At 41.7% G+C, this 23,537-nt stretch overlaps 1 protein-coding gene across 1 annotated transcript in view; it reads left to right on the top strand.

Moving 5' to 3' along the window:
• LOC124145178 overlaps positions 1-22,422 on the top strand; it is a 25,213-nt gene extending 2,791 nt beyond the window's left edge. The window contains exons 2-10 of the mRNA XM_048384222.1: positions 5,955-6,059; positions 8,354-10,018; positions 10,554-10,738; positions 10,851-10,911; positions 11,592-11,687; positions 12,109-12,639; positions 12,807-13,050; positions 15,239-15,247; positions 21,084-22,422. Of these exons, the coding sequence (XP_048240179.1) occupies positions 8,497-10,018; positions 10,554-10,738; positions 10,851-10,911; positions 11,592-11,687; positions 12,109-12,639; positions 12,807-13,050; positions 15,239-15,247; positions 21,084-21,801 (3,366 nt within the window). The 5' untranslated portion in view covers positions 5,955-6,059; positions 8,354-8,496 and the 3' untranslated portion in view covers positions 21,802-22,422. The remainder of the gene's footprint in view (positions 1-5,954; positions 6,060-8,353; positions 10,019-10,553; positions 10,739-10,850; positions 10,912-11,591; positions 11,688-12,108; positions 12,640-12,806; positions 13,051-15,238; positions 15,248-21,083) is intronic.
• The last annotated feature ends 1,115 nt before the right edge of the window (positions 22,423-23,537 follow it).

The raw sequence follows: 23,537 nt of genomic DNA on the forward strand, positions 1-23,537 counted from the left end.
ATGCATGATACACGTGCAAAACACGGGATATTGGGACGTCACCATCACGCATCAAGGTCACATTATTCGGACAAAACAACATTAATATCGTAATTAGTATTGCCATCAACATTAAGCATTATGTTAGTGTATTATCATACATAATATTAGGGGGCGCTTAACATTTTTTTATGTGTATATGTCCTTATCATACAATCAGTTGTGAAGATTCATTTAAAAACAGAAATCGATGCCATTTTAAAAGATGCACTGTGACACTACATGTAAGTTTTAGGTACGTATATGGTTACCGTGGCTGTTGTTGCAGACAGATGTGCCGGCACCCCCGTCGATGATTACCGTGGCGGCACGACGTCGGCTGTTTTCGGAGTAAACAACATTCCAAGGCCACATCTTCCATTCCTAATTACATATCGATGCCCTGTTTATGTGAAAAACATTCAGTGAATCTGTGACAAATACATGGGTATAAATTGGATATTTTTTTATTTTTTTATTTCATCCTGGGTATGTTTTAGCAGATCCTTTTGAACCTTAGAACCCTGAAAATCCCAGATATTAATAATATCGATTTAGGAGTGACAGTTGCTTGAAATGGACTTTCATAATATGTACACATTGACCGAAACAAGTATCGGGGTTCTGCTTTCCGGTGTTGTCATTCTGCCTCATATAAATTAAAAAAAGTCAACGCCAGAGAATAGTGAGTCTCGATTATCTGCAAAAAAAATGGAAAAGACCGTTTGGCGTAAAAGGAAAAGTAGTGGTAATAAATGATAGGAATAGGTCACGGAAAATCGATGATGGAGTCAGCAAAGTATATTTCTCAGATGCGAGATGACTGTTAAGATTATAATTGTTAGTCGTAGACGCGTCCCGTGCGGATGATTGCCACAATGCCTGTCTTGCCGCGCCACCAATACGTGAGATGTGTCTCGGGAGTGAACCACAGATTGGGTAGATATTTGCCCGAGGGTCTCTAGGATTCAATCACCAGTTTAACAGCACTGTACCACGTTTGAGGGCCTGCTATTTTAGCCACAGAAGACATGCCCTGACTCCTTATTCTCAGACGTTGACGTTATATATTTGTGATAAATTATCATAGACTCTAATGTTCATTTTACTAGAATTAGAGCTTCTCCGCTCATTGTATCTGCATCTGAAATATGTACGCTTTACTCCTTTGTCCTGCTAATAAAGAAATGTCTGTACGTTGTTTTTTGGTTTTTGTTGCAAGGGGCGCCTGACATACGTACATAATTGTCATCTGCTAGGACACATGCTATTTATTCAATGCGTTATCCTTACCACAATCCTACCCGTCGGGTTCCAGTAACCCATGGTTTGATCTGGGACAGCGTAGAGTCCCAGTAACCCATTGTTTAATGTGGACAGTGTAGGGTCCCAGTAACACACGGTTTGATCTGGGACAGCGTTGGGGCCCAGTAACCCATGGTTTGATCTGAGACAGCGTAGAGTCCCAGTAACCCATTGTTTAATGTGGACAGTGTAGGGTCCCAGTAACACACGGTTTGATCTGGGACAGCGTTGGGGCCCAGTAACCCATTGTTGGATCTGAAACAGCGTACTCTCCTAGTAAGACATGGTTTGATCTGGCACAGTGTAGGGTCACAGTAACACGGTTTGATCGGGGACAGCGTAGGGTTACAGTAACCCTTGTTTGGTCTAGGAAAACGTAAGGTCCCAGTAGCCCATGGTTGGATCTGGGACCGCGTAGGGTCCTAGTAAGACATGGTTTGATCTGGGACATTGCGGGATCCCAGTAACACACGGTTTCATCTGGGACAGCGTAGGGTACCAGTAACCGATGGTTTTATCTGACACAGCGTAGGGTCCCAGTAACACATTGTTTGATCTTGGACAGTGTAGGGTCCAAGAAACACATGGTTTCATCTGGGGCAGAGTAGGGTCCCAGTAACACATTGTTTGATCTGGGAACGCGTAGGATCCAAGTTAGGCATGGTATGATCTTGGGCAGCCTAGTGTCCCAGTAAGGCATGGTTTGATCTGAGACAGCGTAGGGTCCCAGTAACCCATGGTTTGATCTGAGACAGTGTAGGGTCCCAGTAAGGCATGGTTTGATCTGTGACAGTATAGGGTCTTAGTAACCTATGGTTTGATCTGGGAGAGCGTAAGGTCCTAGCAACGCATGGTTTGATCTGGGACAGTGTAGGGTCCCAGTAACAAATGGTTCGAACTGGGACAGCGTAGGGGCTCAGTAAAACATGGTTGGATCTGGGACAGTGTAGGGTCCCAGTCAACATTGTTGGACCTTAGACAGCGTATGGTCTCAGTAACACATTGCTTGATTTGGAACAGCGTTGTGTCCCAGTAAGTTAAGGTTTGATCTGGCACAGCATAGGGTCCCAGTAACCAATAGCTTGATCTAGGACAGCGTAGGGTCCCAGTAACACATGGTTGGATCTAGGACAGCATAGGGACCCAGTAACCCAAGGTTGGATCTGTGAAAGCGTAGGATCCCATAACACATGGTTTGATCTGAGACAGCGTAGGGTGCCAGTAACGCATGATTTCATCTGGGACAGCGTAGGGTCCCAGTAGCCCATGGTTGGATCTGGGACAATGTAGGGTCCCAGTAACACATTGATGGATCTGAGACAGCGTAGGGTCCCAGTAACAAATGGTATATTTTGGACAACGTAGGGTCCCAGTAACCCATGGTTTGATCTGGGACTGCGTGGGGTCCAAGTAAAACATGGTTGGATCTGGGACAGTGTAGGGTCCCAGTAACACATTGTTGGATCTTAGACAGCGTATGGTCACAGTAACACATTGCTTGATTTGGAACAGCGTTGTGTCCCAGTAAGTTAAGGTTTGATCTGGCACAGCATAGGGTCCCAGTAACCCATAGTTTGATCTGGGACAGCGTAGGGTCCCAGTAACACATGGTTAGATCTGGGACAGAGTAGGGTTCAAGTAACACATTGTTTGATCTGTGAAAGCGTACGGTCCCAGTAACACATGGTTGGATCTAGGACAGCATAGGGACCCAGTAACCCAAGGTTGGATCTGTGAAAGCGTAGGATCCCATAACACATGGTTTGATCTGAGACTGCGTTGGGTCCTAGTTAGGCATGGTTTTATCTTTGGCAGCCTCGTGTCACAGAAAGGCATGGTTTGATCTGAGACAGCGTAGGGTCCCAGTAACGCATGATTTCATCTGGGACAGCGTAGGGTCCCAGTAGCCCATGGTTGGATCTGGGACTATGTAGGGTCCCAGTAACACATTGATGGATCTGAGACAGCTTAGGGTCCCAGTAACAAATGGTATATTTTGGACAACGTAGGGTCCCAGTAACCCATGGTTTGATCTGGGACTGCGTGGGGTCCAAGTAAAACATGGTTTATTCTGGGACAGCGTAGGGTCCCATTACACATGGTTTTATCTGGGACAGAATAGGCTCAGAGTAACACATATTTTGATCTTGGACAGCGTCGGGTTCCAGTAACACATGGTTGGATCTGGGACGGAGTAGGGTCCTAGTAACCCATGGTTTGATCTGGGAGAACGTTTAGTCCTAATAAGGCATGGTTGGATCTGGGAAAGCGTAGGGTTCCAGTAACCCATGGTTTGATCTGGCACAACGTAGGGTCCCAGTGACACGTTGTTTGATCTGGGAAGGCGTAGGGTCTCAGTAACACATTGTTTGATCTGGGAAGGCGTATGGTCACAGTAACGCATTGTTTGATCGGGGAAGGTTTAGGGTCACAGTAACACATGGTTTTATCTGGGACAACGGAGGGGCCAGGGAAGACATTGTTTGATTTGGGAAGGCGCAGGGTCCCAGTAACACATAGTTTTACCTGGGACAGCGTAGGGTCCCAGTAAACCATGGTTTGATCTGGAGCAACATAGGGTCCCAGTAACACATGGTTGGATCTGGGAAAGCATAGGGTCCCATAACCCATGGTTTGATCTTGGGCAGCATTGTTGGATCTGAGACAACGTAGGGTCCCGGTAACATATTGTTGGATCTGAGACAGCGTAGGGTCCCAGTAACGCATGGTTTGCTCTGAGACAGCATAGGGTCCCAGTCACTAATTGTTTGATCTGGGACAGCGTAGGGTCCAAGTAACCCATGGTTTGATCTGGGATAGAGTAGGGCCAAGTAACACATTGTTTGATCTGGGACGGCGTAGGGCCACAGTAACACATTGTTAGATCTGGGAAAGCATAGAGTCCCATAACCCATGGTTTAATCTTGGTCAGCATAGTGTCCTAATAAGATCTGGGACAGCGTAGGGTCCTAGTTAGGCACGGTTTGGTCTGGGACAGTGTAGGGTCCCAGTAACAGACGGTTTGATCAGGGACAGCGTAGGATCCCAGTAACACATGGTTTGACCTGGGACAGTGTATGGTCCCAGTAACAGACGGTTTGATCAGGGACAGCGTAGGGTCACAGTAACACATGGTTTCATCTGGGACAGCGAAGGGTCCTAGTAAGGCATGGTTTGATCTGGGACAACGTAGCGTCCATTTAAGGCATGGTTTGCTCTGGGGCAGCGTAGGGTCCTAAAAAGGCATGGTTTGCTCTGGGGCAGCGTAGGGTCCTAAAAAGTCATTGTTGGATCTGAGACAGTGCAGGGTCCAAGTAACGCATGGTTTGATCTGTCGAGCAATATGTAGCCGGGCGTTGTCATGTTGAAACGTAATACCTGGGCCATGACGACGAAAAACGGTAGAACAACAGGGCCGCGGTAGCGCTGTCAATACAGATTTCCCTCTACCACTATCAAACGTGTCCTCTGTCTTGCTGTAATCCCACCCCATTCCATAACGCTGCCGCCCCCGAACCGATCTTCTTCCATGACACAATGATTGACGTAACGTTCACCTCGATGTCGATACACTCGAATCCCTCAATCGCTGTGGCTGAGGTGAAAACGAGACTCGTCAGTGAATAGAACTTGTCCACACTGCATGACCGTCCAGCGTAGACGCTGTCTGCACCAGTGTACACGTGCTTGACGGTGGTTTCCTGTCAAAATGGGACGTCTGTCGGGTCTTCTGGGGACAATCCCTGCACATCTGAGGCGGCGACGTACGGTTTGTGAAGATATTCGTAGAAGGCCAGGGATGCTTCTTGCAGTCACTGTTGCTGGCTGGAATCGATTTCGTAGGTGTGTTGTTCGAATCCAGTTGTCTTGCCGATTATTGGTTACGCGTGGCCTGCCACTCCGAGGATGGTCTCTGACTGCATTCGGCAATGATGTTTCTGTGGACGTTAATTGTCTTGCAACATCACGTTGACTCGATCCTGCTTCAAGCATACCAATGGCTCGCAGACGCTAATTTTCGGACAGGCGTGGCATTTCGTAAGGTTGAATAATTGCGTAACTTTGTTGTTTTTCTGAGTGGTTGTAATCACGATGCTAAATAATGCATATGGAATCCCGTTAACGCACATGTTTGTATACCCATTTTTGGGTTGTGAAATGTATGGGGCTTGCATAAAAGTCAACTTTTGCATGGAATGCATGCTTTTCTGTAGCAGTTGCGTTTTTGTGACTTGATTCCATACATGTACTACAATATTGAAAACCAAACTTTACTTGTTTGAAAAATACACTAAAATATTGGTGTCACAGGAACTTTCGTTGTTGAGTAAACATATGAATATGACTCATAACAAGAGGCATGACATCCTAACGTTTGAAATTCAGTAAACTTCGTTTATAATGAACTCAAAGGGGCGATTAATTTTAGTTCGTTATAACAGTAGTTCGTTATAAGCATTTATGCAGCAGACATACATAAAATGGCTGCGACAAAAAAATCAGTTCCTTATAATCGCGTTCAGTATGAACGCAGTTAACTTTAAACATCACGTAAGAGCTTAAAATAACTTTGCTCGATAACACGGTAACGTGAAGACACAATCATTCTGTAGTCAGGTGACTGTATTCAGGGAGACGTGGCTCCACTGATACTGTACCAAGTAACTGGTCCCTGGTCTCCTTTGCGCTGCGACATATTCCTTGAAGTAGGAGACGAAAAGAAAGAGACTCACGACGTGAGTTACCTGCATTTATTGTCATTATATATTAATATCTATCTTGGCTAATTGTTGGCTAAGTTGAACAATAACACCTGAAACTTACATCGATGTCGTAAGTAAAGATTATGGTGAGTAAGTGAGGAGGGAAATGATCTGACATTGATTTGGGGGAAGAAGTAAAATATTCTAGAATTTTCTATTTATTTTGATCGCCACGCATGCACTTAAAATAGCCCTGACTATCGTCGATAGGCGTCCTACTTTGCCTTCTGGAGAGGAATGTACAGGGTGAATGTGGTATCCGACAGACTGTGTTGAGGGATATAATGGTGTCCTCAATTGATTCCTAATCACGTGAGTCTGCACATGTCTGCGCACCCATACACTTGCGATACATATAGACATATTAAACAGCGGAGTTTGCATTAAAGAGTCAGGTGATATATCTGCCCAACACATAACACCGACTAGATGCAACGCGACAGCGGCAAGGCGCATTTATACACCATGACATTCATATTTTTATTGTTTTACAAGCTATTGAAACGCTATTGAAATTGCACCATGCTATTCACAGCCACGGGGAAATAATGTTATCATAGTGTTTTGATCGTGTCGCGGTGACCCACGGTATTCCCTGAACATGGTCATATAAGGCAAAGCATATTCAGTCTATACAACAACGTGTATTTAGTGTATGGGACACCGTATTCAACATATAAGGCAGCTTATTCAGCTACGAAAACAAAGTAATCACCATATACATCAGGGGGCACGGGTGGCCCAGTCGTCTAAGGCCCCGCGATTTGCTGTGCAGAGTTGCGTCCCTTGGGCACGCCAGAAACCTATGATTGTGGGTTCGAATCCCGGTTCGCCCCGATTATGTTTCTAGGTTTGTCAGCACCATACCCGTGCTCGTGGGTTTCACCGAAGTGGTAAACGTCTTAGACCTGCATCACTTCGGGCTTTCCTCCCACATTAAGCTGACACGCCGTGATATAACTGGAATAATGTTAAAAGCGGCGTTAAACACAACTCACTCACTCACTCACCCATATACATCAATATATTCAACCTATATGAAAAGTTAACGTATTCAACCTATACAACAAGGTATGTATAAGGGTCAGGCCAGCCATAGTTTCCACCGACCACCTGCACAGATCACTTGTTTGTTATGACAATAGCACTGGGCTCTAAGGAACACCTGGTATGTCGTCTGTGGAAAAAATACAATGTATATATGTATGCTGTAGAGTATAACGTGTTATACCAACCTCCAGCTGAAATTTCTGAAAAGACAGATAGAAAAATGCCAAACAAGAAAAATATGTACATTTAATACTATTATGCTGAGTTGCTTTAAACAGTACTAACAATTAGTCGATAATGTGGTTCAGGGACGAACAATTTGATATGAGTGCACGCGGAATGAGCTGGAGTGAGTAAGTGAGCTGGAATGGCTTTTTAAATACGTTTTACAAACTAAAATAAAAAAGACAATTTGTCCTGTCTTTTGCAAATATCCCAAGCCCTTTACTTGTTTGTTGGTGCAAAGACAAGTTCCACTAATTAAAAAATCTGATAAGGGAATCAGGCCCTTCGAATTCACATTAAGATTGGAAGGTTTTAATAAACTGAACTTGTCTTTGAACCAGCAAACATAAGTAAGGGGTCTTGGGATATACTTTCATGAGATCTTTGTCAGACTGCGCGTCGATCACTCTTAATTGCATTGTCTGACAGTTCAAAACTATTTCCAGACGTCTACCATTCAAATATCAATATTGAATAACTTATATATATTTCATCGTATTGTTGTAGCAATGACTAGCCTTCCTTACTGTCATGTTTCTGTATTATGCTATCCCCCTTAAACCAAATATTTCCAAGATGTCTCTCAGTTCCCAAATCAACTACCTACCCATGCCATCAATCAGTATCATGTAGGTTTTATAAAAAAAAAACACTAGTGTGGATTGTGTGATGATATTCCAAATAATACTATCTGTCTTACTATCCATGTTTGCCCAGTGGGACTTCTGGGCTGTGAGAGGCTATTTTATGGACCGGGTGGTCAGACTCAGTGGCTGGTTGATTGTGTGTCATCGTACCCCGACGGCGTGGTTACAGTTGTTCATACAATCAGTTACTGGTTTGGCTGGTCAAGATGATGTACAGGTCGCCGTTAAAACAAACAAACTAACCTTTTTTGTTTGTCTATTAGTTATCTGTTGATTGTAAATTTAACATTTTCGATTAAAATCTCCACCAGCACGCTGGCATTATATGTATTTGTGCCAATGCAGGTTTATGCAGAGTGACGACCGTCAGAGCCAGCCAACTTCCCACTTCGTCAACACTGTTCAACACGTAAGCTTTGTAAACAGTGGCGCTACGGGGTTATTGTACACACCAAAAAAGCAACACAGACAGTAGAGAAAGTTCAAACATGACCTTCAAATCTGATTCAAAGAAGAAACAGGAGCGTTCAGAACATATTCAAGGTCTGCTGCCGGAGAGTCGCGTGAACATCTTTAAAATACCATCTATTGTTTTTTACTTCGTGCAATGCATAGCTGTACAGTTATACAGAAGTGTAGTTTCTGCCACTGAGGATTCGCAGATGGCAGATTACTGTGAAGAAGACAATACTCTACATGACGCATCTTCAAAACCGAATAGGCTTTACAGAGAAATCAATGAAGATGGTACACTGGTGAAAGTTCTGAGCAAAATACTATACATCGACAGGCACTTTGACATACCATTTACAGGAGCATATTTTGTGGACAGTGTGCTACCCATTTTGGAAAACGAAAGCAATCCTCTTGAAGCCCTTGCTGAACATTCAAAGGGACATCCTGAAGGCACCAGGGAGTGGCTTCGGGAATCCATAAAACAAAGGAGTGAAGTATTGTCATTTCATGGTTTTAAATTTTCTGAGTTACTAACGGTTAGAATAAATAGTATTGAATATGAATATATGGCACCAACATTTGGTCAAAATGCAGAGCCCTGTCTTGTTGATTTGAAACGTTTTCAAGAGAAATTAACAACGCTTTGTGGGACAAGAATGTCTTATACCGAATTGCCAGATAAAGATCTGAGTGATGTCTTGCAACGTGAACAATACCAACAAATTTTGAAAACATTAAATCACCTGGAACATTTATTGGAATATAGGCCACCGATAGATGTCAGCACTGGTCATCCAGATGAGAGTAAGATGCAATATCTGTGCAAAACGTTGGAAAGGTTTTTATTGCAAAGAATAGAGATTGAAAGTCAAAATCAATTAAGTTCACCCTTCATTACACTGCGTGATTATTTCGAAAAATTGGCGAGGAGAGAAGCAGTAGATACGGAGGAAGAAATGCGACATGAAGGTTTGAGGTTTGCATCCTTCAATAGAATAAACGTCAACACTTCATCCCTCCGTCTGGCGGCAGCAGGGTTCTACGCTACAGGAGATGGAGATGAGACAAGGTGCTTCAGCTGTGGTGTGACACACAGGAACTGGACAGTCAATGACAACCCATTTGTTATTCACAGTCAAATTTCTCCAAACTGCATCCATACAGCTAGCACTGATGAAAGGAATGTTCCTATTCAACTTCCATCAGATTATGCATCAGTCAATTCACCAACAGCAAGCAGTGGTAGCACATCAGGGGCGAATAAGTCAGGATACACACCTACCCAACTACAAGGGGCGGTTGGTATAAACATTAACACAACAACAGAAGAAAACAGTCAGAGTGTTGATGAAATACCGGATGTTACTCCTGTGCAGACCGCTCATTACAATGATGGGGGATTGTCTTCATCACAAACATCGACGCTGAGGTTTGAGGATGCCGTACATCCTCACTACAGTAACGCTGCACTGCGTTTAGATTCTTTTCAACTGTGGCCTGAAGGACACAGTCAACATCCCGAAGAACTTGCCAGAGCAGGATTTTTCTATGCTGGTATGTGGTTGGCTGGTTTGTTGTTTAACGCCGCACTCAGCAATATTACAGCTCTATGACGGCGGTCTGTAAATATTCGAGTCTGGACCAGACATCATAATTATCGATCCACGCAATTGGGATCGATGACATGCATCAACCAAGTCACCGAGTCTGACCACCCGATCCCGTTAGTCGCCTTTTACGGCAAGCATGGGTTGCTGAAGACCTATTCTACCCCGGATCTTCACGGGTCTGCTGGTATGTGAGAGAGTAAGTATGGTTTACGTCGCTTTAAGCAATATAACGACAGGTGACACCTGAAATGGGCTTGTACTCACATGGGGGATCGAATCCGGGTCTTCGGCTTGACGATCGAACGCATTAACTTTTTGAATACCCAACCTCCCCTTAGCTGGTATGTACTAAGCACTGACTGACTAATATCTTTACTTGTAGCCACATGTTAACTGTCACAATTATTCTGTCAAATGTTAAAAAATGCAAACATATTTTGTCTTAAATCACTGAGTAAAATGCATGAATATGATGACAGGTTACTCTGACTGTGTGCGGTGCTTTGTCTGCGGTGTTGGTCTGAGGACCTGGGAGGAGGGGGATGACCCCTGGGTGGAGCACGTGCGCTGGAGGTCATCATGTGCCTATTTAGAAGCAGCAAGAGGAAAGAACTTTGTCATCCAGACACTGGCAGCCATTGCGCGTTGCACACAGACATCACAGGTGAATATGAAGACTCTTAAACTGTGACATATGTGGGAATATGTAAATGTGATCTCTATTATCTTATAAATTTTAGTGCTAAGTGCTACTTCCTTGTACTTTCATCTTCAAGTCTGGTGAAAATCATCAGAGTGCTCCCGATACAAGACACAACTATGATACTTCAGAAGAAGGTACGTATATTCCATCGTTAACCGCAACATGACAATCGTTAGTGTGAGGCTAGAACGTGGGAATGTTATTTGGTTGCTTTGAGCGTAACATAGCACAAAACACATGATACATGTATTCTTGCTCAGTAACATTTTATTGCAAGTTTGAAAACATTTTAATGTGTGATTTGTGAACACGGAATCTACTTAGTTTGGCGTACCATTCAGATTGACAATGCTTACATTCTGTCGTTAAAGCAGCATCAGTAATGTTTCGGTGTCTTATGCCTGCCGAAATGTATTTGAAGAAGTATTAGGCTGCGACCGTTGTCTATCATTACTGTTTGACATATAATCGTTTAATACTTTGATAACACTTGGAGCCGTGGAAGTTGAACTAACATTACATGTCGCGGCATTTATTGATATACAGTGTATAAGAATACGATTCAATAATTACAATGTTTTTCTTCAGAGTGAGATTTATTGTGCTTACAAATCATACTCACACTCATCTTCAAAACTTAAAAAATGGAACTGGTATGTATTGCCTTCTTACAAACAAATCATCATACAACCGATACCAAATCACTGGTGAATGGTAAAGCTATGTTTTTAATGTCTATAACACTGCATACAATGCTGAGGTTACTTAGGACCTACGCCTATTGATAACGAAGTAGATGAACGTTCTCCTACAGATGTTTTGAGGACTGGTGTGTGTGGGCGAGCCTTAGAGATGGGTTTCAGCAGAGAACAAGTTAGGTCTGCAGCTCAGTCAACCATTAACAGTAGAGGTGAGTTGACAAGATATCACGATAACTGGCACACAAACAGACGTTAAACACCGTGTGAATCTCTATGCTGGATTCCATTATGTCTTCATATTATATTTTCACCGGGCATTGTCAGAATATTTACCTCTTTGGTTGAAATTCTTATGGAATTCGCTGTGCAGAGTTGCGTCCCTTGGGCACGCCAGAAACCTATGATTGTGGGTTCGAATCCCGGTTCGCCCCGATTATGTTGCTAGGTTTGTCAGCACCATACCCGTGCTCGTGGGTTTCACCGAAGTGGTAAAAGTCTGAGACCTGCATCACTCCTGGCTTTCCTCCCACATTAAACTGACACGCTGTGATGTAACTGGAATACTGTTAAAAGCGGCGTTAAACACAACTCACTCACTCTTAAAAGAATATTTTGTGTTATATTTTCCAGGGAGACAAGCATTAAGGCTAGATGTTCTTCTTGAGAACATATTTGCAGCTGACGGAGAATCAGAACAAGTACAAGCTAGTCAAGGTGGATACTCTGATGTAGAACACCACTCACAGGGACAGACTGGGCAAGAGGTGAAAGAGGTGTTGCGAAGTGGAGTTGGAAACATGGATAGCACATCTTCAGATAAAACTGTCAATAACACAACAAGACAGGCTCACCTGCTCAGATCACCAGCAGGCAAAACAGACAGTGGATACAAATCATTACCCATTGAGAACCATGCCGGATTGCCTCCTACACAGCAAACTTCGGGTAACTTTGAAACTGAACATCCATTTGTAAGTTCAAACATCAAGTACAATCTCGAAATTGTAGCTCCAGAATCACCAGGAGCAAAACCCGCTGTTTCCGAAGAGACAGAAAGACAAAGGCAATCAGATGCACCTGTGAATAGATTCTCAAGTTTGCCTACCAACCGACACGAAGTCAAGGGGATTGATAAAATAAAGAAAAATTATATTAAGAAAGGTAATTATTTTGTTGTAATTCAGTGTATTGGCAGCAACTTATCGTGATACACCAATGCACAATTTAGAGGTATAAAAATGCATTAAGTATAAAAAACTATTCCTATTTGCTAGCTTGGGTTAATTTGTAAGTTGATATTACATAGTGCCAAGTTTCTACTGTTACAGGTAAAAGGAAGGAAGAGGTAAAAGCCACAGAGGAAGAGACACGGCAGCTGAGAGAGTCAAGTACATGTAAGGTCTGTCTTGAGGACCCTGCCAACATCGTCTTCCTTCCCTGTGGACATCTGGTGGCTTGTGCCGTGTGCACACCTGCTCTAGAACGTTGTCCAGTCTGCAGGACACACATCCGGGGGACCGTCCGTGTCCATCTGGCAGATATGGCTTCTCGAGAGAAACAAATTAACTACTAGTAAATGAGACAACTATTTATCGTTTAAGAACATAAAGGCAAAATATAGAATGACGCTTAACTTTTTACAATACCATGGCATGTTGAGATGTGTGAAAATAACGTGTAATAACGTTATCCCTAGAAAAGTAACGGGTTCGCCTGTAGGAACTATTAAAATTGGAATATACAATAGAAAATGTAATGCCTATACATCTTGTCAGTGAGGATAATTTAAGAAAAGATTGGAAACTGATATGTCTGTTCCGGGATTCATAAACAAATAATTATATGAAACTATGTATGGATACAATGAAGTGAAACGTTTTTTTGTATGACAATCGGTTGTGTTACCTTGTTATCCAGTAATATACTGTATATCTATTCATATGTGAATACACATATATACTGTTAAATATGTGTTGTACTATTGTGTGGCTGTTCCATCTTAATATATGTGAGTACTTGGAAATAAAACAGTCAGATACTTCATGTATCTATTGTGAAGCATATTATTAGTCTTTAGGATGAAACACATTTCATTACATGTGCTAGCATAATGAAGAAATGAACTTATATTAATTTGATACACTCTGCTGAAAGGATGACCATAGCTCTGTTTGAAATTGATACAAAAAGGTTGCAACGATGTGTGACTATTGATGAAACCAGATTTCGCCAAACAACAATAACTGCACGTTTCCAATGTTTGTCCATTTATCAAAGGTCACCGATTCCTTTTAATTGTGCTGCCTTGTCACAGCCAAACAATGTGCTCAATTGACTCAAGTGTTTCTGCAAATACACCTATGACATCATGTTATGTCCACAACACTTTTATTGTTACGCATTTCCTTCGGCGTGAGATTCAGAACATATCAATGAACCCTCATAGCTTCTCTCAACTGACATAGCTCTGAGGTAAATATTATTGCCCACTGCTACTCTAACCTCGTCGCAGATAGTCAATCATTTTTATCCCCTTTTTGGCCCAGATGACTGTAGAGGTGACGTTGTCAACTGACGCCACCCACGTGTATTGTTGGCTGGGAAGTTTTGACCCTAGATAGATATATGTTCATGTATCATCCTGGCTTACGATCGCATACATCTATTATCAGGATTATTCTGATAACTGGTCAAACGGTCCCCGAATATGTTCAGTCGGGTCAGCTTATAATCTTGTGTTGACATACTGGATACCCATCGTGCTGGCAGCTTGCTCATGAGGAGTGTGTCAGTTAAGATTGACTGTGTCGATGCCAGTAATGTCAGCGACATGTTGAATTGTAGCACGTGTACCATGGTAGTTCGGCAGATTATTGAACAATCGTTCCAATGGTGAAACAAGCAACATAATTGGTACGATTATGCTAAACTGAAATAGTTCTCCTACTTTAAAATCCGAGCCTGAACGTCGTTTAAAGGTACTTTTAATTATGCAGAAGCTTTTTTTTGTACTGAGTTTTGGCATATTTCATAAAAACACATGTCAAGGTATTACAACTGTTTTATCCCGAGTGCATTAGAGGTATGAGACACGTCATGATACTTTATGAAATCACAAGCATTTTTAGTACTTTATTCTTTTGTCATTTGATAAGGGTACTTGCATAGAGTTTTGCAACGGATAACATCTACATCTGCTGTGGTATTCTGTTTGGCACTGACACTTTGTCAGTTCAGGTGAATGGGAAGCCACCGGGTGTAATTCACATTATTGTTGGCAAAAAGATATGGCAAAAGTTCAGCTATTGTCTTACAATAAAGCTCAAAATGTGATTCTCTGAACAGCCTGACCAGTGTTAAAATATTGTCAGGACAAAGTGCCAGAACGGAAATTATGGACTCTGAAGTTTACGTCTGTTTAACCACTCTTTCAAATTCATCACTTTTCAGACATGTCAGTTTGCTGGGTATACAACTAGTGAATGATGTTGATATGAGCTTGGAGAAACTACATGCTGTTATTAGAGGAACTTGACGTGTCCAATCAAGACCTTAGCCTGACAGAAAGGAGGCTGCAGTTCCAGATGATGTCACTCCTGCTTCAGTGACAGCACTTGCACATGTCTTGAAGCAAGGTTCCAATTCGACCTCGATCTCGATGTGCTATCCACCAAACATGAGAACAAGCATACATTCCCCATACCACCCTGGCCAATGGCACTGGATCTGCTTAGCTCATGCCTAAATTGGTGGTCTGCAGTGATGACAGGTGCTAGAATTTGTCCATCGCACATTTAGTGGTTGCAACACAAGAGGCTTGGTCTCAAAATAGGGGCAATAAAGATGTGATGCTCACTTCATATTCTTGACTTTTTATGCATGATGAGCAGACTACGTTAAACAGTAGTAAACTTAGGTTCACTGTGTAAAGTATTTTTTTCACTTAAATAAATGAAGAATCAAGGGCCAAATCTGTTTAACTGTATTAACCTTTGCCGGATGACAGTGCCAGTTTCAAAGATATAAACATTAATTTATTCACTGGCGGCAATATGGAAACAATGGCGGCCATTTTGGATTTTCAAGTGTGCAACACATTTTGTTAAACAAGCAGCCCAAAGAGACTATTCATGCAAATGATGTTGCTTGTATCACCATTTAAACGATTCTGGTCAGTTCAGGTAACCCATGTGATGGGCAGCCTCCACTTCTGAGCTTCTGATTTGTGATCTCGAGGACGACCAGACCTGGGGACATAGTCTGTGTTTCTTCTTATCTCGCTTAAATCGAGCAGCCAATTTCTGCTGAATATGAAAAGCAGTCACCCCACATGTGCTTTTCATATCTTTGTGTGTTACTTTGGTTACAGGCAGATACTTAATCACAGGTCGTGAGACCTGCCAACTGTAAAAGGGGTAAAGTTACCTATCTGCCACTTGGTGTAATGTCTTCTAAGATATTTTACTCTTAATGGACTTGTTGAAACCTCGAATTAAACAAAGCAATATCTATGAGGCCTCGAGCTTTTCTACTTAGCCTGATGTGGTCACTATGGTCCTTTCATATAATTTCCACCGCTATGCTGCTTTATACGCCCGACTGAATATGTTTTGGCCGATTATGGAGCCTGGTTATTCTCTGGTCTTGACGTTTCCTGGTCGAGGCCTATGAGAACGATGGATTTACTTCTCAAAAACGATTCTTTCATTTTACCAGTTTTATGAAAGAATCGGATGTTCTATAACTGCTTTTGAGTAGTATATATGCAACATGCAATATACACTTTCGATTACTTTAATGAATCGAACAGCTATCCTCTTTCGTCCTCCAGGACTCGCAACGTAAATTATTTGCATCCACTGACAATTTGCTGGTCAAAAAATTCTTAGCCTGACTAACTTTCCACAATGGAACACAAAGTGAACTTGGCAATGGAGTATATTGTTTGAGCAGTTCATTGCAAGTGCATGTGGTTTGTTGAGGCCTTTGTATAGTAGTGACAGCCAATTGAGCGTGATAGGAATCCAAATTGTTACAGAAATTTAAAAGAACGAGTACCGAGCAGTCATCAAGTTTTGGACTTAAGAGAAGAGTACTCTCCAAAATATTCATGACCGCATGTCACAGGCGAATGGGCATAAGTGCCCTATTCCACTGTTAAACGTTTGGCAGCTTTGTTTAAGACTGGAAGAACAAGCGTTGATGATGACCCTAGGTCTGGACGTCGCTGAACTTCCATCAATGAAGATTCAGTCAGGGAGAAAAACGTATACTGTCAAATAGACGTTTTACCATTGCTGAACTTTAGGAAGACACGCGTCTAAGCCATGGATCCATTGAGATCTGCTCGTTGGGCGCCAAAGTTTCTTCATTCTGATTTTAAGGGAAAAAGAACTGACATTGTTGGTTAAAATTTAGAGCTTTTTGTAGAGGATATCATCAAATTCAAAAAGAGATCAGTAACGTGTGGGTCAACCACTGTGATCCCGAGCCAAAGCGCCAATCCATGGAATTCAAGTCTTCAGGAGAATGTTTTAGCCACTGTATTCTGGGAAGCATGATGTGTTACTTGTTGATTACTTAGAAATACGTCTTCAAAGACGATTACAGGTGCCGCCTATGCTGATTTGCGGAGAGATTATATCACAGAAAGGCAGCGAGGAATACTGACTGCTGGAGTTCAACAACTTCATGACAATGCCTCTTCTTACACGTCTCGAGGAGCTTCCTCACCCTCCATGCCTGTTTTCTAAGCTGAAAGAACACCTTCGTGGAAAGTGCCAAGACGACAACAATGACATCAAAGTGTTAAAGCTTTCGAACCTGAATATGACATGCAATAGAGTGATGAAACTATGAGTGAAGAAATATTGGTTACTCAATGAAAAATGTAATAACCCAATTAAAATAAAACCCTAGAGTAAACACTCAATTGCTCAAAAGGTCATCTTGTGGTACTCTGTCAAAAGTGTAGCGTTATCACAGAGGGGCGTGGCACGAAAGGTCAACCAGAACGAGTCGAATCAAACCCGGACGTTTTAACCTCATAGATTTTCCTCCATTCATAGACTTTCATCACGGGGTGGTGAAATATAATGTTCAAATTCGTTTATGAAATACATATGTGACGAAATAGACGATGCGCGTTTGATAATTAAGATGGATTACATTTGGTAAAACTATCCATCGGATGTATTTATATTGCCATCGTCACAAAACACTCAACAGGTACCGGACCCACAGTGTTGAGCTATAACACGTCAGCATGTCTGGGTAAGACAAACTAGTGGATGACGTAATGAGCAACATCCCATGCCAAGTATCAGAGTATTACCACTTCAAATATTCTCCTCTTACTACAAACATAGGTTACTGGGGATCTATTCCTACCCGGAAACCATGAAATCCAACATCGTGCTTACCGCATCCAACATGCTTACAGTTTAGTAATTGTTCATTTACATTAGGTAGGTGTTCTGCGAGTAGACAGTGTGCATTTGTTATCAGACTGATTTCGCTGTCAACCTTATACATAACCTCGGAGTGAATTAATAACAAAACCTCTCTTATTTATCTTAAAATAGTGTTTTACTCTCGCACACAAAAAAGAAACTATTTCACTATGGTCACTATTTGTATCAAGTTTGTAAACTAACTCTGGTACATGTGGCCTTTGTTCGTGAGTCAACTTCTCCTTCTAGATTATATGTCGAACTGGAAATGTAAGCAAGACGTACTTCATTCTTCTTAACATATAGATCAATTGCTCACAAAAGAAGTTAAAATCAACGTTCTTAACACGATAGCGCGTTAACATAACAATGAGAAATGAGACAAGTTAAGAAAGAGAATTTATTTCGTTATTGTGAGGAACACAACGTCTCGGAGCATATGCCTACTCCTTCATCGGGTGAATGATTAAGAATTAAGCATACAGTCCGAAACGTTCTGTCCCTGATAATAAAGAAGTTGACGTCTAGTGTCGATTACCAGATCCTTTTATACACCGACATTCGTCACTACTCGGCTCTATCCGTAAGCTATCGAGAGTATGGGTTCGTGTGCAATGCTCCGGTCGAGAGTCCGCGTCATTGTGGATGTGATATTGTGGAGTACAACTACCTGTATTTGAGTTATTCGTATCCAGGTAAGATTTTTGTAGAACTATGTGCTTCAATTTGAATTCATATGTAATGTCGAAGTACTGTATTTTAAGAGAGTTTCAATCGAACAAACACACCAAGAGAGTGTAGAGTGTCACTGGGTGAGGCTTGATAAGGTGTGCTGGCACTATATATATCTCGGTCTTCACTACTGTCTGTTTGTTTAAATTCACGGTTTAATATTTGATACCCATTCCTGTTGAAAACGTGATTTAAGGCCATATACGTTACTATTCTATGTCAATAAACCTAACTCTACCTCATTTCAAATATTACCAACTATGGTGTGTATAATGATTTATGTAATTGTAAGCGAGGTGAAATGGGATTGAACGTCGCGTGAAAGATAATTGCACTTTTATAGCGAAGTGCATGGACCTGTGTGTGTTGCTGCTCGTACTAGTCCGGAGATTCCATGCCGCAGTTTAACATCAATACCCCACTCAGACACAGTATACTGACTCCGGGCCGACAAGTCCTTGTTTTAGCCCCTTAATGCCAAGCGCCAGACAGGGTAACAACAAGTACCATGGTTTTACGTCTTTTGGTATGACGCGGCCGGGGATCGAACCCCGGACCTTCCGCTCTCCGGGTGGACGCTCTACCACAAGACCACGGCGGCGGTCCAAGAGTTGAAAAGGGTGAACTGGGGCGACAAACGGGATTGGATGGTCAAGCTCGCCGACTTGGCTCATGCATTTAATCGTATACCATGCTCATGATCTCAATCACTGGATTGTCTGGCCCAAACTCGACTATTTACAGACCGCCGTTAACAAACAAACAAAACTTTTTTTCTTACTTAATTGTGGTGGTTGCGGTGAGAAACTTCCAGACCTGGATCTGCGCATGTAAACAAACGAAAGACAGTACTGATAGTTCATGTTTTAAGATTGTTTGTTTTGTGGTAACGACATAATCAAACAACAATACAATACAATACAATACTATACAATACAATACACCCAACATGACCATATATGGAGTTATATACACCATTAAGACTTGCACTTTAAAATTACCAAAACAACGGGAATGCAGTGAACGAAGCTGAAGCTGCGGGTGCATTAAAACAGACACAAGAGACGCATGATATATCAACATCAACACTTATTTTTGTTCGTTACCACCGTGGGAGAAAATCTTTCACATTGCTTGAAGCCATAAATATACTCAACACGGTATTTCTCGGGAACGATGTGTCTGTTATCTCTTCCACAGGATATAATATGTTGGCCTACATTTAGGAGACCAACATTGCCAACTGTATTTTTAAGTAATCTACTTTGGAGATTTACTCTGAAGGTACATCTAAAAAGGCATAATTAGTTTTGTAAATTTTAAGACTATCAGTTTTCATCGCTCTGACTTTAAAATACCATTGTTTACTAAAATCTAGATCGAACCTTACAATGTATATTTATTTGGAACATGTTTATTTCTTATATATTTGGAACAGTAACAGCCGTATTGAAAATATAATCCAATTAGGATTTGCTTCAAAGGTACATCATTACATGCTGTGGTTAATGATTGGGTTTAATACATAGTCAATATCACTGTCAACAATCATAACTGTATGACGAATTTGATTATTCGACATTGATTCCGATCCTACCTACCCCGTAGACATTAGTTGTATGGTCAAACTACTGCAATTATTAAACTTAAAAGCGAAAAACCAAAAAGCCCTTTTCTAAAATATGTATCGGATTCAAATTATTTTCGATCGAAAAATGATATAGCCATCCTTTATCTTTATTATGCTATGGAGCAACCATAAATCCTGGTTCTTGTTGAGTTGGTTTGTTTGTTTGTTGTTTAACGCCGCCCTCAGCATTATTCCAGCTGTATGACGTCAGTCTGTAAATAAACCAGTCTGGACCAGACATTCCAGTGATTATTATCATGAGCATCGATCCATGCAATTGGAATCGATGGCATGCATCAACCAAGTCAGCGAGCCTGACCACCTTCTTATGACAAGCCTAGTCGCCTTTTACGGCTAGCATGGGTTGCTGAAGACCTTTTCTACCCCAGATCTGTACGGGTCTCTTGTTTAGTAAGACGCATCAACCACTATCATAACCCTCACTCGTCCTCTACTCCTTGCCCACCCTCTAGATTACTGCACCCCTAAACATACACATATAATGTAGCTGACATTATTTATTTCAACAAATATATATCTTTCACAGTGAACATTGGAGCGGCCTGAACTCTGATTGTCTGAAACAGACATCATAACACCAATAAGCGAGCTGCGTGATCAAAAGGAAATTATGAACCCATCTGTTCATTCAACCAAACATTACAAAGCGCCTATTCTTGAAACCACTGATATGAATGCTTCCCAATTGTTATCGTCGTGTGGCAAAAATACATAAGACACTCAAATCAGTGTTGAAGAGGAAGGTGCAGACGAACTTCAGCATTCTGAAGAGAGAAAAAAATATCTGTGCGTGGTGTTCCCAGTGACACTTCTGACATGGACCAGTCCTCACTGGATGAAAAATATAAAGAATTTATTAAAGATTTGAAATATGGGTCAATTGATAGCATGTTAGAAAGATCATATGTTGTGACACCTTTTATTTCTCTTCGTGATCATTTCACTGAAAGAGCAAGAGATGAAGCAACAGCACCTGATGAAGAAATGAGGTTTGAAGGTTTGCGTTTGAAGTCTTTTGACCAAGTGAACATGAACGTCTCATATCTTCAACTGGCAAAAGCAGGGTTCTATGCTACAGGTGATGGTGATGAGACTCAGTGTTTCAGTTGTGGTGTCACCCACAAGAATTGGCATCCGAAGGACAACCCGCATAACCTGCATTCAAGGAAGTCTCCAAACTGCATCCATATAACTGGCACTGATGCAAGAAATGTGCCTATTCACATGCCAGCAGTAAGTGATGGAAGTCATGCGCCACAAGTCAGAAACTGGAGTACTCATGAGACCCAGCAGCTTAAAGAGTCGAGTGTGTGTAAGGTCTGTCTGGAGCGCCCTGCCAACATCGTCCTCCTTCCCTGTGGACATCTGGTGGCTTGTGCCGTGTGCACACCTGCTCTAGAATGTTGTCCAGTCTGCAGGACACATATCCGGGGGAAAGTCTGTGTCGATCTGGCACTTATGGTTTCCCGAGAGAAAGAAATTGAATAACTCAATGTGAACTGAAATCAAAATCAAAGGATTTCTGCACTTAATTTATGTCGTCTTAATCACCTTTGGGAATGTCTCATTTGCTCACCTGCCATCGAACGTTGTCCACTCTGCAGAACCCACATCATATGGCAGAGAGTGTTTCTGAAGTGCATATGACACTACCGTATCTACGGGTTGGTGATGAAATAACGACAATGCCACCTTTGATCTAGCTATTTTAGTTCTGTTCTTTTTGACAAAATCATTCAGATAGAAATGAAGAATTTGTCAATAGATTTGCATGAACAGTGAGCAGAGAAAATAGAATACACTTTGTCTCATATACCACAAAACCCCTTTAGCATATGCATACCTGGTAGTTGTCATCTGACACATGTGGCACCAGGATATGGTGTTAATATTCATATTTTGATTGCTGGAAACAAACTAGGATTGTGAACAGTGTCATCTTTTCTATGTACTTACATTATATGATTTGCTTATCATACAAACAACAAGGGGGTACGGGTGGCCCAGTCGTATAAGGCGCCGCGAGTCGCTGTGCAGAGAAGCGTCCCTTGATTGTTGGGTCGAATTCCGGTTCGCCCTGATTATGTTTCTGGGTTTGTCAGCACCATATCCGTGATCAAGGGTTTCACCAAAATGGTAAACGTCTGAGACCTGCATCACTTCGGGCTTTCCTCCTATATATACAGAATATATATCCTATCCTTATACATGTACATCTATATTATTTGCTAAACTCAAAGAAGCATAAGTAACATTGGTAGGAGTTGCAGATGCAATGTATCAAGACATATGTCTATAATTGCAAAAGTGATGCACGATCGCCAGAGTATTTTTGTCGACTTTAATGAAGTGAATGAAAAGTTTGTCGTTGCTGCAGTGATGTAAATGTGTAAAAGCATAGGCAGCGGTCAAAGGTCAACAAGAAAAAAAATCACAAAACTGGCATTTTGAAAACTTTGTTTGTGTGCTGCTGTGGCGTATTTGTATTTAGATCTTGTCATCAGTGTAATAATGACTGAACTGATATAGCATTGATACATCAGTTATATCTTCACTATATGCAAATATACAATATATGTCAACAGATTTACAGATCAGTGACTTCAGTTAAAAAGGATACAGGACAGGGTTCAAGTTGCTGTTATTGCTTATTGTTCAAGCTTGTTTAATGGTATCTGTTAGACATACTTACGCTGTATAAGTCTAGCTGCTAATTTCTTACTTTAAATCAATCCTTAATTCTTTGTTTTCAGTAATAGCCTCCTACCTTGATCCATTGTGTGATCTGAGTGGTCCTAATTGAGTATTGCTCATTTACCTTGTTATAAGTGTTGTATCTTGATTGTAATTTCCTGGTGTTAATAAATCATTTAACTATCGGTTGGTTTATCATTGTCAATGCGTCTTGATGCAAACGGTATTTTCAACTTATCCCCCGTGGGGGCCCGGGGTAGATAGGAATGTATCCTCAGCACCCCATTGCTGGACGTAAAAGGCGACCGAATTGGGAAACCCGTTTGCCATGGGCTGCGCCCCTGTGTCGGTGAAGAAACAGAGTCTGGTGCTTGAGGGTGCCGGACCAGGCAATAGTGCGCCTTTTACCAAAGAGATCATTAGAGACAGGGACCCTTTGAGTTGAAGCAGAATTAGAAAGTCAAAGTGTAACGAATGTCCAAGAATGTCTAAGCGAAATGGAGAAACTGTACAAACAAACATACACTTAC

The sequence above is a fragment of the Haliotis rufescens genome, unplaced genomic scaffold (genome assembly GCF_023055435.1).
Source record: "Haliotis rufescens isolate VD_foot unplaced genomic scaffold, xgHalRufe1.0.p SCAF_5, whole genome shotgun sequence".
Taxonomy (NCBI): Eukaryota; Metazoa; Mollusca; class Gastropoda; order Lepetellida; family Haliotidae; genus Haliotis; species Haliotis rufescens.